A 14,695-nucleotide genomic window follows, 5' to 3' on the forward strand; every position below is an offset into this window, starting at 1 on the left:
TAAACTGCCTGTTACCACGTGGGTTTGCGAGAAGCGGCCTGTGGCCCCGGACAGGGTGCGCGTCAGCAGCGCCCATGCCCGCTCACAACCAGGCCCTGTGAGCAGCTGGAGGACTCAACTAGCTCTGCAGCAGTATATTTAAGGGGGGCCTTTGAGAACATGTTTTAATTAAGCAAAATAAACAAGCTCTTTTTCCCAAAAAAGATTTGTCTCTTTCATGTGCCTTTTATGTCAAACTATGTCTTTCAAAGGTAACCGAATAGTCTGTCCTTAAGTACATATAAATTCAAGTCGACTAACCAAACACATGTGTACTACTGCTGTTCCCCGTTCGCGCAGGAGCACAACCAAAGCAAACGAGAAACGCGGTACATTAACTCTGAGCAGTTTATTCTCAGGTCATTACAGTGTTCAACCAGCTGCACATGTAAAGATGACAGGCGTAGAAGTAAACATTGGGAAGCACACATGTATTTCCATTCTGAAAGAAAACATGTTATATGTACAGGGAAAAAATGCAGCAAACATTAAGGTATTCAAAGTAATTTTTGACAATTCAGATGTGACATATTTACAAGAAAAGTATAAGTTTTAAAATAATTAAATAATTTTCATAGAATTACAAAAGTATTGAGATAAATACCAGAAGACCCCCAAGATCACAAGAATATTTTCCTATGCTATCGAGTACAAGGGTAGTTCTGTAAGAAGTCCCAAAACAGAGACAGTACTTTGCCACTAGGAAACACACTGAGTCAGCGAGGCCAGACCTGCTAACACCAGCGTGCAAGGCGGGAGCTGTGCCGAAGGGAACAGCAGGAGGCTCCTGAGTGCTGAGAGCTGTCTGCACAAGGTTTCTTAGGTATGTCGTGAAAAACGAACTTTCAAGAGCCATTATAATGAATAAAAAGGGATAATTATTAAAACCTCTTCATTCTATCATTTTCAAATGCATCTGCAAAGAACAACACTCTAAATATAACTTTTAGAAATACTAGCTTATGAATAAAAGAGCTGAGTGGGCAACCTTCACGCACCAGGGTTTAAACTGATCCTGGGAGAGCCCTGGTGTGAAGAGAGTCACCTCAGGCCCCACCACTGCAGCAGGAACCCTCTCTCTTTCTCTCTCTCTATCTCTCTCAGATGAGAACTCATCTTAGCAAATAAAAGGAGAAACATGACATGTATGAATTCAAAACAAAACAAAACAGTAAAATGGCATAATATCATAAAAATAGCAGCATGTGAAGTTCAAGACTACTTTCTTAAAGCAAATGTTTAAGATCGCACCACAACGACGGTACTTGCTCAAACTGGTCTATTATTCAACATCTCAAACTAAGGATTTTTTAGAGAGGTGCTTGTATTTATGATTCCCTGTGATTAAATGTATACTCAAATTTGTGTTTTAAACCATAAATGTGCACAGGCAATAAAATACCAGCATCCTGGTATCTCTAACATGAAATGAGACCGTACATAACACATTAAACTCCCCTACTGAAAATTAACTTTACCCCAATGTTGAAACCGATCGCGGAGGACCTCTGAGCACATTAACAGAATGAAAACACAGGCACTTGAATATAGGTTGTTAGAGACAAAGAGTGGAGGCCACAATCGCATGACTAAGGGAAGTATGCCTTTACATATAAACTTGAGGTCTTTCAGCGATCCAAATATAGAAGTAAGAACTATGTACAAAACTTTCATAAGAAAATCAGATCTCCCAGAAATTTCACACCAAATAATTTTCACTGAATGAAACAATAACCACTACAAGTCTTAAATATTGAACCTTTTTCAAACAAATGTCCAAGATACGGTTGTTTAAAGGTTAATTTCCCCCTCTTCTCCCCCTCAGTACAACCTACAACCCTCATGAACAGTCCAGTAATCTCCTCTACGCAAAACTTATCACTCGCTCACCGTGCCATCCAGGGCGTCAAAAATGGTTTTCGTGTCAAAGTAGAACACACTGTAGTATAACTTACAGCACCACAGACATCATGAGTTTAGGGGTCTCAGACTGGTAATATTTCATTCAGTAATATCAACCAGTAAGAATGTGTCAATATCAACCATCTAATAGGGGTCATAGTAGCATTTTTAAAATGACAAGATAATAAGCATTTTAATGTTTTAAATTGATAAACATTTAAATTGTCAAATTGATTAGGAAAAAACATCACACGAACATTTTTCTCACCCAGATGAGAACACACAACACTGCAGACAACTGATACTAAGACACTTAGATTTCTTTCCTTCCTTTTCTTTCTTTCAAAAAGAGATTGATTACTTTTAGTTTGGCCACTCCCTAAACCCTTGGTTTACCAGCTTCTGAAGGGCGCATCTACGAGGCAGTGTAATAAATGCACGGAGAGCCGTATCACCCTTTATCATCTTTGGCTAGAGACCTCACGAAAGGAAACCGAGGGGCTGGCGAGGCAGGTGGGGCTCCGCATGCTTCCGCCTCACACGTCACTGACTGGGAGGCTTGCGTCGTCCAAGTCCACTGTGTCGCAGCATGTCTCCTGAGGGCCGTTTTCACTCTGAGGTTTCAGCAGAGCTTGTTCAGTCACTTTGGAAGCTGGTTCTCTTGGAGAGACAGTCTGGACCTTGAAGTTCCCTGGCTTGACCTTGGCAAGAGATTCATAAAATCCTCGCTTCTCCATGGCAAAGCTTGAGACCAAAGAGTTGCTGCGAGAGGCTGTGGAATGTGAGGTGGCGGCTGCTGCCCCGGCGGGGCGGAGAGCGTGTTTGGACTCGGGACAGGTGGAATGCTCCTGTAAAGAGGGGTGGTGGTCAGACACGGCTGGTCACAAACAACAAGGTTAGTAACTCAGTGTGAGACTTCATTCTCTGAAAAACAGACAACACACACACACACACACACACACAGCAGAAGCACGAGCCATGCAGCAAACATGTGCAAGTTCTTTCCCAAAGCAAAGCACTTTTAGGAGTGAGTTTAAAGCAATGATGGCCAACACCCACGTCCACTAAGAAACCAGCTCTGTGACCAAAGCCGAGTTTGGGAGCTCTGACGCTGGAGACTCAGTCGGCCTAAAACGGGCTACAGCGGTCTAACCGCAGCTGAACTGTGCTTAAAGGGGCTGGCTAGCTACTGCTTTATATAAAGCTTATTTAAATCCACACTAGGGATTACCCCACATATTCTAAATGGTATACGTTCCCTGAATTCTACTGCAAACACTACTAGTACAGTCTCTTTGCTTTTTATTTAATTGCATTTGTTTAGTTTTGAATGTCATACATTCTATATGGCGTAAGATTGTAAAGGGAACACAGGGCACAAATTTAATCAGCAATCGTAACTATGGAAAAATAATTATCAGTTGTGAATGTTAATTTCAACATGCTAACTCTTATCAAATCTGAGGATAACTTTAAATATGACCATTCCAAATGCAAACTCATAGAGTTCCCAGTATACTGTGTTCATTTATGAGACCAGTGGTTTTGAAAACGAAAGTGTTACAAATTACCAACATGATAAATTTAGACAGCTAAATTTCAGCTCCAATTTAAAATGCCATGCAAACTGCAGTTCACCCGGTGCCTTCCATGCGCGAGTTTGCACAGATTAGAACAAGGATGTGTTTTAAGCAGTGTAGTATTAAAAAATTTCAAAATACATAAAATACAGAAATTGAAACTCTTGTGGCAATTCAGTAAAGTAACTTTTAGAGGACAGCTTAATATGACTTTTTCAGTTAGTAAAGTTCTATTTTTCATCATTTATTTATTTTTTCGAAATACATCTCCATCCTGATGACTGCAGTGCAACAGCTGGCGTTAGTGTCGACGTGGTTACGGTAACTGCACAAGGCAGTCTGATCAACTCAACTTTCTAGGATGAGTGGTAAGTAGTGAGTGAGTCCGGGCCCTCTAGTAAGAAGGCACGTTTGCGTAAGAGCCCACATACGTGCCGCATTCACCAGTTCTCGATGTATACCTCTGTATACAAGGGTTCGACAGCCTTCTGGCCTGCCGCATCTGGAACACAGTGCAAAGCTACGATTAGAGTTAACCTGTCCTGGGGAGAGGGAGGGAAGAGAAAGGTGTGCTGACAGTTACAGCTAGACAGTCCGATCTGCCCCCACCACAAGCACAAAACACAAACACCCTTCTCCGACTTGGCCTCTTCCCAACAGACATTGTTTTTGCAGAGAGTCTCATACTTGACTGTTGAAAAGTCACATAAAACACAGGCAGTTACTGAAGTAACACCTAGGAAATGAACTTTCTGATATTCCAAAAAGAATGTAAGGAGAATGACTTAATTGGAAATGAGAAAGATGGATTTGTATTTACTGATCTGTAGTTACTAACAGTGGGAAACTATTAAAAGACAATATTACTACCAGGAAAACGCTGAAAGTACAGATTATCTAGCATTCCCAAGGAATCTGGATAATTAAGGTCAGCATGCTACATACCAGACCCCGTTCTGCAGACCAAAGTGCTACATTTCAAGACACTTAAACATTTTTCACTCCTTAGTAGAACTTGTATTTTCACATCAGAGACCAGTGACCAAAGTATTCTAAAGGCAAATTTTATTCCTGCAATGTACTCAAACATGGTCAACTAAATATTAAAAACATTTTTCTTACTACTTCTCAGAATGTTTAGCTGTTTCAATTTTATGCCATACTACCACAAAGATAATTAAGATCATAAACAAAAGCATCCTTTTAAATTAATCTACTAGGAAATGCGAATGAAACGTGAAATGGAAAATATTTGACTGAGAGCAGTCAATTGTATTTAAGGTTCCAGCTGCTCAATGTCTTAGGCACTATTAAGCCAAAAAAGAAAAAAATGAAACAAAACAAGCAAACAAACAAAACACCTCAACTGAAATCACAGGAAGCGGAGGGAATCGGGGCGTTCACAACAGCGCAGGGCCACACCTGGAGGTGACTTACACGATAGGCACGTTCTACACAAAGAATTGGTCAGGTTGTACCAATCTAGGCCTCCTGACAAGAGCTCCTAAAGTGGAGCAAGGAGACGGTCATTCTTCAGTTGCCCACCTGTGCGTCTACGACAGCACGGTGCACAGAAAGGTGCGTATACACACAGCACAAGGAAGCATTAAATTAGAAATGCATTGTTTTTTTGCAAGTCCAACTGGTATGAAAGTCACCATGCAAATAAATCTCAGTACAGAAAGAAACCAGGAGGATTCGGGGGAGAGGAAGGAAAATAACTCGACAGGATGGAGGAACCCAAGGGGGTACCACCCCAGAGAACAGGAGACATACAGAAGACGCTGATCGGCCGGGTCCCCGCTGCGCGACAATGGCCCCAGAGACAGCTTTAATCCAACTGTGCATCTCTTCAGGGCTATCGGCCTGAGCAAAAGAAGGACTCACTTAGTCAACGTTCCCTCAAGATCAGCTCTTGTATCTACAAACCCAATGGGTGCATTTTAGTAATAAACTGTTAACAACAAAGTCATTCTAAGGCAATGGTTTCAAAAAAAACTTTAGAAATCATTTTTCCTCTATCTTTTACCACAAGAATATTTACCTTATTGTATAGTTAAAAAATGATTATGACATTATTTTACATACAATTTTTCTAGAAATAATTTCTTAGTAGTACCATAATTAGTACTAATTATTAGTACTAATAATTTCTTAATAGTACCATAATCCTGAAATAAGTATTGGTAGTCATATCCAAAGTATATTTTCTTAATAGGACCTTGGCTTCCAATGTGAATTAAAAACCTTACTACGACTTTAATCCAATTAAACTAGGCCCTAAGAGGGGTGTAGAGATACTGCCCTTAACTTCTACATTCTAGAATCTAGACGTTCAAAATTTTTAAAATACAAGATAATCCTTTTGAACCACTGATATTAACAAAAACTTTTCAAAAGGAAAAACTCAAAGTAGGCAAAGGTAAAGTCTATACCTTCATTCACTGCAAATAGGAGGACATGTCTAGAAATTAACTGGCAAAATAAAGAGGTTTTAAAAGGTTCCTGCTCTGATAGTTACTCTCGATCTACAAAATCATCCTACAGGAGCTAGAAATTCAGGCAAACTTACGCACAGAAACGTTCAGCACCGCATCATTTATCACAGCAAATGTGCGAAATCTGTGCGAGTGAGTGATCAGTACCAGAGAAGTAAGCAGACAGCTTAACTGTGAAACACTCACACCGTCGTACAGCACAACTCTAAAAGGTTTCCAGAGAACTTTTAATGATGTAGGGGAAAAAAACCGTAATATTAAACAAGCAGGATATAACACTATAATTAACACTGGCTCCACGTGTTATAAAAATATACGCCTTAAGAAAGGCAGTTAAAAACATTAAGAATGGTTGCCTGAATATGGGATTCTGTGTGTTTTATAAAACACCCTTTTCTTCATATTTTTCTTTTTTTTTCTTTAAAGATTATTTATTTACTTTTAGACAGAGGGGAAGGGAAGAACAGAGGGAGAGACATATCAATGTGTGGTTGCCTCTCACCCACTCCCTACTGGGGACCTGGCCCGCAACCCAGGCATGTGCCCGGACTGGGAATCAAACCGGTGGCCCTTTGGTTTGCAGGTCAGTATTCCATCCACTGAGCCACACCAGTCAGGGCCATATTTTTCTTTGTTTTCCAGATGTTCTGCAGTAAGCATATGTTAAGTTTTATAAAATAAAACCAAATGTATTTTGTAAATTTCCAATCTAATTAATGTGTTAAGTAAAAAGTATGTACAGGACATTTACCTATCATTAATGAAACTCTAAGATCTACTGTCTACTTCTATTACGGGTATTTGAGCCCCCCCTTTCATAAAATTACCAAAAATGATATAATCAAAATTCCAAAATACATGCAAAACAATCCAAGTTGAAAGTACACACTTAGCATCTAGGATAAAGTAGCATTTCCCTTCCTCCAAACACTACTTAATTCTATTTGACTAACTCAGAGCAAAGAAAACTCTTATTTGCCGAACATCTGACCTTACCACTAATCTTACACTTTGGTGAATTTGCCATATATTTTGCTTATTCTCATAAGCTACAAGTTTACCTCTAAAATTATTCATTGCTTGTTAAGAGGATCTATAATCTTCAAAGAAGTATCTTACCTGCACATAGAAAGTTCGAGACGATGTTACAATTTCAAAGAGGTTGTCCCTCATCATTATGTCACTGTTAACAAAAAAAAGAATTTCCAAGTATACGTCAATAGCAGCTGTTTGATAGTTTTTCTTTCACTTATTTACTCAATACCAAGTATGTATCAATAGAAAGTAAATATTAGAGATGAAATGCTGATTTGAGAAAACCAAATTATCAACTTTTTCAACTTATTTTTGCCTTAAATTTTACTTATTTTATATAGTTACAGATCTATTTTAGAAAAGGTTCATAAAACTACTTTAAAATCCAAAGTTTTAAACATGAAGAAATAGGTCTGCTCAAATGCTACAAATTTACCATTTTCTTACAAAGCTCTATTCTGCACCAACCTCGAAATACTAAAACACAAACGCATCGATCTGTTTAATTTGATAACCTTTTCCTTTCCATTAATAAACTTAAGGATTGTTTCCTAATTTTTAGTTTTCAAACAAAAAAGTCTCAATACTTCAATCCAAGTGTTTTAAAAGTTCTAGCATATCCCAACTATAAAAAGTTAAAAATAACACTAGGATGCAAAAAAATATCTTCGGTAGACACATCAATCAAACTAAAGCACTATTGTGCATTAGTAACGTGACACAAATGACACACAAGTCAGAGCCAGTGCTTACCTCTGCTTACATTCCTGAACCTTATGGACCTCTTTAAGTGGTATTACACGGAGAGGTTCCTTTTCCTGGAGGAAGAAAAGCAAGCAGATACATGCAGTATAGTCCTTGGAGTTAGTTGCCTTATTTGGAGAGCTACGTGAAATTTATGCTTTTTCTTAAAGCAAACCTAAGACATACAACGACCTTCTTGAACCATCCAGCATCAGAATAGCTCGAATACTACAACCTTATTTATATACACTATGGCTTCAAACAAGGAAGCTGGCTTCACATGATTTCTGGCCTTACGACAAGGGAGCCTATTAACAGCCACGAACCATCCAGACCCCGACCAGCCTTATGCACCTAGTAAAGTGGAGCACTTCCTCTTTGGGATGTTGCTTTGATATAGAAAGCACACGAGTTGTGAATACCCAACCACTTTGAGCTAAATGCATCATTTTAAGAATGACACTTTTATATGAATACACTATTTTAGCAAGCACAATTTATCGAACACTGACTAAGTGCCAGGACATCTGCTAAATTTTAAATCTTAACTCACTTAAACTTCCCACAGCCTACAATACACGCACTATCAGTCACTTGAGGAAACTGAGGATGAGCCATGTTACGTACCTAAGGTTACAAAACCAGATATAAGGTACAAATACAAGATATCACTAGCCCCTAACGGCATAATATTTACACTATACATTCCATGAAATCCTACACACTGAATCTCACTAGTATCACATGAGATGGCCATGCCATTATTTTATGAGCACTATGAAAAGCAGTAAACCACAGCTGAACACTTTTTTAAAACCATAAATCTTTCGTTGAAGTTTTATAGAACAGTTCATTTTAAAATAATTTCAAACCGTAAGTGTCTGTGTACCTTGCACCCTGTTGACCAAGACGTTGGTATTTTATACCCACTAAACCCCCGTGTTTATGCACGTGTGTGAATGCGGCTCGTGTATTTTCCTGATGTGTCTGAAGGCACGTTGGAGATATGACACATCTTTACTACTTAAAATATCTCAGTGTGTATTTCCCGAAAAAAGGGAGTTCTCTTACACAACCACAGTGCACTTGGGAAAACCAGAAACCCCACACTGATGCGAGGCTGTTATCTAACACACATCACATTCAGATCTCATTCGCTGCCCCACCGTACCCTTTACAGCAAAAGAAGTATGTGCTACGTGTTTTCTGGCCAGGGGTTCAGACCGGTCTTCGTCTCCTTTCCTATGGAATAATTCTTCAGTCTTCCTTGACCTTTAGTTTAAAAAGCCAGGCCAGCATTTGGTTCTGATGTTAATGGTGCTTAGATTCAGGCTGCACGTTTGTGCAGGAAACCACCGACGTGCGGCTGTGTTCTTCTCGGGGCACCATTCTCAGGGTGCACGACAGTGGTCTGTCTCATCACAAGGGTGTTAACCCTGATCTCTGCCTAAGGTCATGCTTGCCAGCAACTGTAAAGTTACTCTTTTCCCATTGCCATCGTTAACTACCTTGTGCAGAAGTGCTTGGAGCCTCTGTAATACCCAGTTTCCCATCATAATTTTGCCCTCTAGATTTATCAAATACGGAGGATTCTTGCCTAAAACCACCATTACTATAGTGGCTACCAAATAGTGACTTTTCTAACACCATCAATTCATCCACGTATATTAGCTGGAATTTTCCTCTTAGAACACTTTTCTTTCTCCATTTATTAACAACTTGTAGAACTGTAGGAGCTATAATCCATTATTACCACTTATGTTCTTGCCCAAATTGAGTTTCAAGGGGGCTTCTGTGTCCTTTCGACATGTCCCCATCATTTCTCTGAGTCACTTCCTTATTGTCTGTCAGAACTAGATGTTCAGCATGGACTCAGCTCGTGCTTTCCCTGCCGCAGCTCTGAAACCAGCTGTTTCCCCGAGGGGCCCTTCTGTGAAAAGGGGGAGAGGATGTGCCCATCTGTTCACTCAGCACTGGTTTTCTCAGGACAGATGAGAAGTGATGTATCTGGTTTGTTTTTTTTTTTTTTAATTTGTGCTTCTCTAATTACAAGTGATGTTAAAAAATCTTTTTTATATGTTTAAGGACCAATTTCTTTGTAAATAAATTGCCTATTCATTTCTTTTGCTCGTTATTTGAGCAGATATTTTCCCCTAAACTTTCTTTTTAAATTTTGAATCAACCACAAACTTAACCTAGACAAAGGTCGAAAACGCAGCACAAAGAACCGAGTTTCCCAAACCATTTCAGAGTGAGTTGCCGGCCTGGCTCCTACTACCCTAATATTTTCGTGTGTGTCTCCTACAAAGAAATCCCCTTATATTACCACAATGCAACTACCACAATCAGTAAGTGTCACCACGTGTCTTTCATTAAAGCTAAACAATTCAGAACCGCAGACTGCAGCACTTGTCTCCCGTCTTCTTTCCGTCAGTCATTCTCCTGGACTCCAGTAGCCTGGACTCTGCTGAGGATTTCAGGGCAGGCATGCGGTACAAGGGCCCTGCGTGGGTGGGTGTGTCTGATGCTTCCTCCTGATTAGATTCAGGAATGCCACAGAGGCGACACTGCATTCTTCTCCAGCTACCCCATCAGGTGGGCGGTGAAAGAATTTAGCTCATCTCATCACTGATGGAGTTCACGTCATTCGTTTGATCATCTGATTAGGGTGGTGTCTGCCAGGTTTCTTCACTGTGAAGTTACTTTCCCCCTTTGTACTTAGGCACTCTGAAACTATGCCATCTCGCCTTCATCATCAGACACATGTATGTGCCATCACTCCCTTCCTTATGGCGTGTGACTACACGGACTCCTATTTTATTCAATGGGCAATAACGTATTACCATAATTCCTAATTTTAATGCTGAAACTGCCCCAAATTGGGTGAGGGGGAAATTTTCCAGTTGGATTTTGGGTCCTGTAACATGTCCCTATCATTCTGCAAGCACTTCCTTGTTTTCTGACATAAGAAATCCCAGTATTATTTTATTCTCATTTCTCCTGTCCCAGGTCTGAAATCTTGCCATTTCTCCAGGGATCCTAGAGGTTTCTTTCGGGGGCAAAGGTAGTTTATTCAGTGCACAGAGCTAGGGAGTATATTATAAATATATACATACATGTAAACACATGAATACATTCACACCAGTATTTATTTCTCCATCCATCTGTATATGTTTAAAGTTCCCACCAGCATTTCCAATTCCAATCTAACATAAAAATTTTCTTTTTCATATTTATTGCTCCCTCCTTCAATAGTGAAAACACTGACTACTATTACCCTTAATAATTTCCTTATTTTATCAGTAAGCATATGTAACTATTCTACCATCTCTGCCACCACCCTCTCCAAAGTGGACGCCCTCCTCTCTCTACTCCATGCTGAGCTAACCTGCCAAGATGGCTGCCTCGTTCTGCCCACACACACCTGGCTGCTCCGGCCCCTTCTGCTGCCGTATCACTATCACAGATGCCTACACTGATTTTCCTCACCTAAAAAATTTAGGTCTGAACTGTTTAGGATTGGTGGGGGGAGAAGATAAGAAGGGACCCCTCTCCTCAATTTTTAAGATTCTTTATTTGAGGACTGTCCAGAAGGTATCCAGCCATGTAATATGAAAAACAGAGACATTTATTGAAGAAGTTACAAGATACAGGAAACATTGTACATAGGACAATGATGCCTCGTTCCCTTCAAAGTAAGCACCTTGGGACCTCACACAGTTCTCCCAGCATCTCTTCCACTGTTCAAAACACTCTGCAAAATCCTTTGTTGGAATAGTCATCAGCTGCCACATCATATTTTCCTGAATCTCATCGATGGTCTGAAATCTCTTCCCTTTCAAAGGTGATTTTAGTTTTGGGAATAGCCAGAAGTTGCAGGGTGCCAAATCTGGGCTATAGGGGGACTAAGTCACCTGGGTGATTGGATGCTTTGCCAAAATACTCTCCATGAGATGTGATGCATGAGCAGGCACATTGTCGTGATGAAGCTGCCAATCACTAATTGCCCATAGCTACAGCCGTTTTTGACATATTGAGAACAACAGAAGAACAACACTGAGGTAGTACTCCTTAGTAACTGTTTGGCCTGAAGGGGTGTACTTATGATGGACAATGCCTTCCCAATCAAAAAACACAGTTAACATGGTCTTCATCTTGCTGTGACTTTGTCACACCATCTTCAGGCATGGAGAACCAGGCGACTTCCATTGGGACGACTGGGCCTTCATTTCCAGATCGTAGCCATAGACCCACCGTTCGTCTCTGGTTATGACCTTCTTGAGGAAATCTAGCTCATTGGTAGCGGTTGGAATCAAGTCATTAGCAACTGTAGCATGATGTTCCTTCTGATCTGGTAGCAGAAGCTGCAGAATGAATTTTGCCACAAAACGTTTCATGAAAACATCCTGCGTCAAAACTCAGACACAGTAGTTTTGGGAATTCCCAGGTCAGCTTCTAATTCTTGCACCGTCAGTCACCGATCTCTGTTTATTGCAGCCCGTACATGTTCAACATTCTCAGGTGTTCTGCTTGTTGCAGGCCTTCCAGAACGTGGATCACTTTCAACAGATTCTCAACCATCTTTGAAGCATTTGTGCCACACTTTTATTTGCACTACACTCATTGCATCATCCCCAAAACCTTCTGAATCGTCCGAGTAGTTTCTACGGAGGAATGTTCATGCTTAATGCAAAACCTGATGCAGATTCTTTGCTCTACTTGCTCAGTCGTTTTGAATGCGGCAGCCACACAGTACTTGTGCTCACTCAATGGCATCTACCGCCCCCACTGACTAGTACAGTGAAGTTGTCATTGTCCACGCATGCGCATTCCAGTCCACTCTCCTTGGCTGCCAGGTCACATCGATGTCACGTAAACCATTCTTGTTATATTAACAATGGCTGGACTTTTTCCAGACAGACCTTGTACATTAGGAATATTAATGTCTTATCTGACACATGCTACAAATATTTTCTCCAGTTCAGTTGTATACATAAATATTTTAAACTTACTAAAAAAAACCTTTTAAATACTTATCTTTTAGAGATACATATTAAAATATTTACAGATGAAATGACAATGTCTAGGATTTGCTTCAGAGCATGAAGGGAGAAGTGAGTGGTGATACAGAAGAAACAAAACTAGCCATGTGTTGACAATCAGGAAATCTGAGTAACAGGTCCAATCTACTTAATGTTTAAACTTTTCCATATCAGAAGGTTTTATAAAAGAGCCCTTTCATACTTTAAAACATCAATTTTTATCATATATCATTCTTTAGCATACACAAAAATATATAAGCAAAATAAATTGCTTAAGGCTTTTTAAAACCTCACATCCAAATTCTAGTTCTTCTGAATCACTTTTTGACTCGGAGCTATGAGCATCACCGTTTTTCACTCCATACCATTCTCTGGGCAAAAAAAGAGTGTTGATGATGCAGCATTTCTTAAGAATACTTCACCGGGCCCCTGGGATCTTCTTCCCAGCTGCCAGCCCCTTTCTGGAGGCTTAGATGCTGGTACCTCTGGGTCCTACCGGGACACTGAGCACATGCCAACAATGACAACTGGGCACAGCGGCTTCCTGACTGCCCCTGACGTGCAACTCTAAGACACCCTAAGACTTCAGAAAAGCTGAAATGTGCATCTTAGTAATTGACAAGAATCAATAATTATAAATACACAGTGTTTTCAGCTTTGTGTTTTCTAATTAACATATTCCTAACTACACATATCTCCCTAAATCCTATGATAGTTCAGTATTCTTTGTCTCAGACTTTATAGCATAATGTCCGTATTTAGTATATGGACTAAATGTCGATGTAGTATATATTTAATGGTTCTTATCTCATTAAAATGACTGTGACAGGGGTTCATGTCAATTTCTCTGGCAAAACCGAACTCGTGAAGGCCAGAACATGACTGAGTATTTTTGACTCCCAGTTCCCTGAACGGTGGCGCACCAGGGCCATGGAGAGCTCCGTGAACGTGTGTTGCGTGGACGGCTCTTCCCAAGAGTACTGGAATTAATTAAAAGCAATGAATCAGCGCTGGCTGGTGTGGCTCAGTGGACTGAGTGCCAGCCTGGGAACCAAAGGGTCGCTGGTTTCATTCCCAGTCAGGGCACATGCCTGGGTTGCGGGCCCGGTCCCTGGTTGGGGGCGTGTGAGACACAATCAATTGATGTATTTCTCACACATCAATGTTTCTCTCCCTCTATTTCTCCTTCCCCTCCCTTCTCTCTAAAAATAAATAAATAAAACCTTAAAAAAAAAAAAGGCAATGAATCAACCTGTCAACCAAGCACATCTGCAGCCTTCTGAGACACCAAGGCTGGTATTTTTTGCACCAAGTAACTAGTACTTCCAGTTGAGGCTCTTAGAATTTGAAGTCTGAGAAAGGCTCCCATGATAAAATGGCTATTCTTGTTATGCTGTATCACTTTCCGTCCATTCAAAAACACCTAATAACTATCTGCCAAGTACTAGGAGCTGCATTCATAAAAGGATGCAAAGTAAATCTGCCCTAAAGAAGCTCATGTAGTTACCTGGTAAAGACAAGTATGCACACAATTACAAAACAGAGTAAGAACTAGTATGATAGACATGGTAATCAGGTACCGCATAATGGGTAAAGAGAAGCACTTAATGCAAGTCAGAAGCTTCCGAGAAGAACAGACACCTGCAATGAATCTTAAAATAGTCTCTTCCTATTCTCTAGTGCTCCATTGTCCAATATAGCAACCACTAGCTATAAATATAAATTTATAAGTATTAAATAAAATCAGTTTTAATTTTAAAATTAAGTATGTGAGTTTCCTCAGTCCCACTAGCCAAAATTCCAGTGCTCGACAACCGCACGTAGCCAGTATAACACCTGGCCAATGCTCACACAG

At 40.2% G+C, this 14,695-nt stretch overlaps 1 protein-coding gene across 9 annotated transcripts in view; it reads right to left on the reverse strand.

Moving 5' to 3' along the window:
* Positions 1–373: 373 nt before the first annotated feature.
* The window catches only part of PLEKHA1 (pleckstrin homology domain containing A1), a 48,821-nt gene continuing 34,499 nt past the window's right edge, over positions 374–14,695 (reverse strand). For 6 of the 9 annotated variants that reach the window (XM_053922571.1, XM_053922570.2, XM_053922569.2 and 3 more), the window contains 5 exons: positions 7,808–7,872; positions 7,139–7,202; positions 5,298–5,387; positions 3,983–4,063; positions 374–2,789 (listed from right to left, as the gene is read on the reverse strand). In XM_053922571.1, coding sequence (XP_053778546.1) covers positions 2,478–2,789; positions 3,983–4,063; positions 5,298–5,387; positions 7,139–7,202; positions 7,808–7,872 — 612 coding nt within the window. In that variant the 3' untranslated portion in view covers positions 374–2,477. Of the gene's footprint in view, positions 2,790–3,952; positions 4,064–5,297; positions 5,388–7,138; positions 7,203–7,807; positions 7,873–14,695 lie in introns of all 9 variants that reach the window. The other 3 variants (XM_053922573.2, XM_053922574.1, XM_053922572.1) reach the window with 3 other exon arrangements.

This window comes from Desmodus rotundus, chromosome 4 (assembly GCF_022682495.2).
Source record: "Desmodus rotundus isolate HL8 chromosome 4, HLdesRot8A.1, whole genome shotgun sequence".
Classification (NCBI taxonomy): domain Eukaryota; kingdom Metazoa; phylum Chordata; class Mammalia; order Chiroptera; family Phyllostomidae; genus Desmodus; species Desmodus rotundus.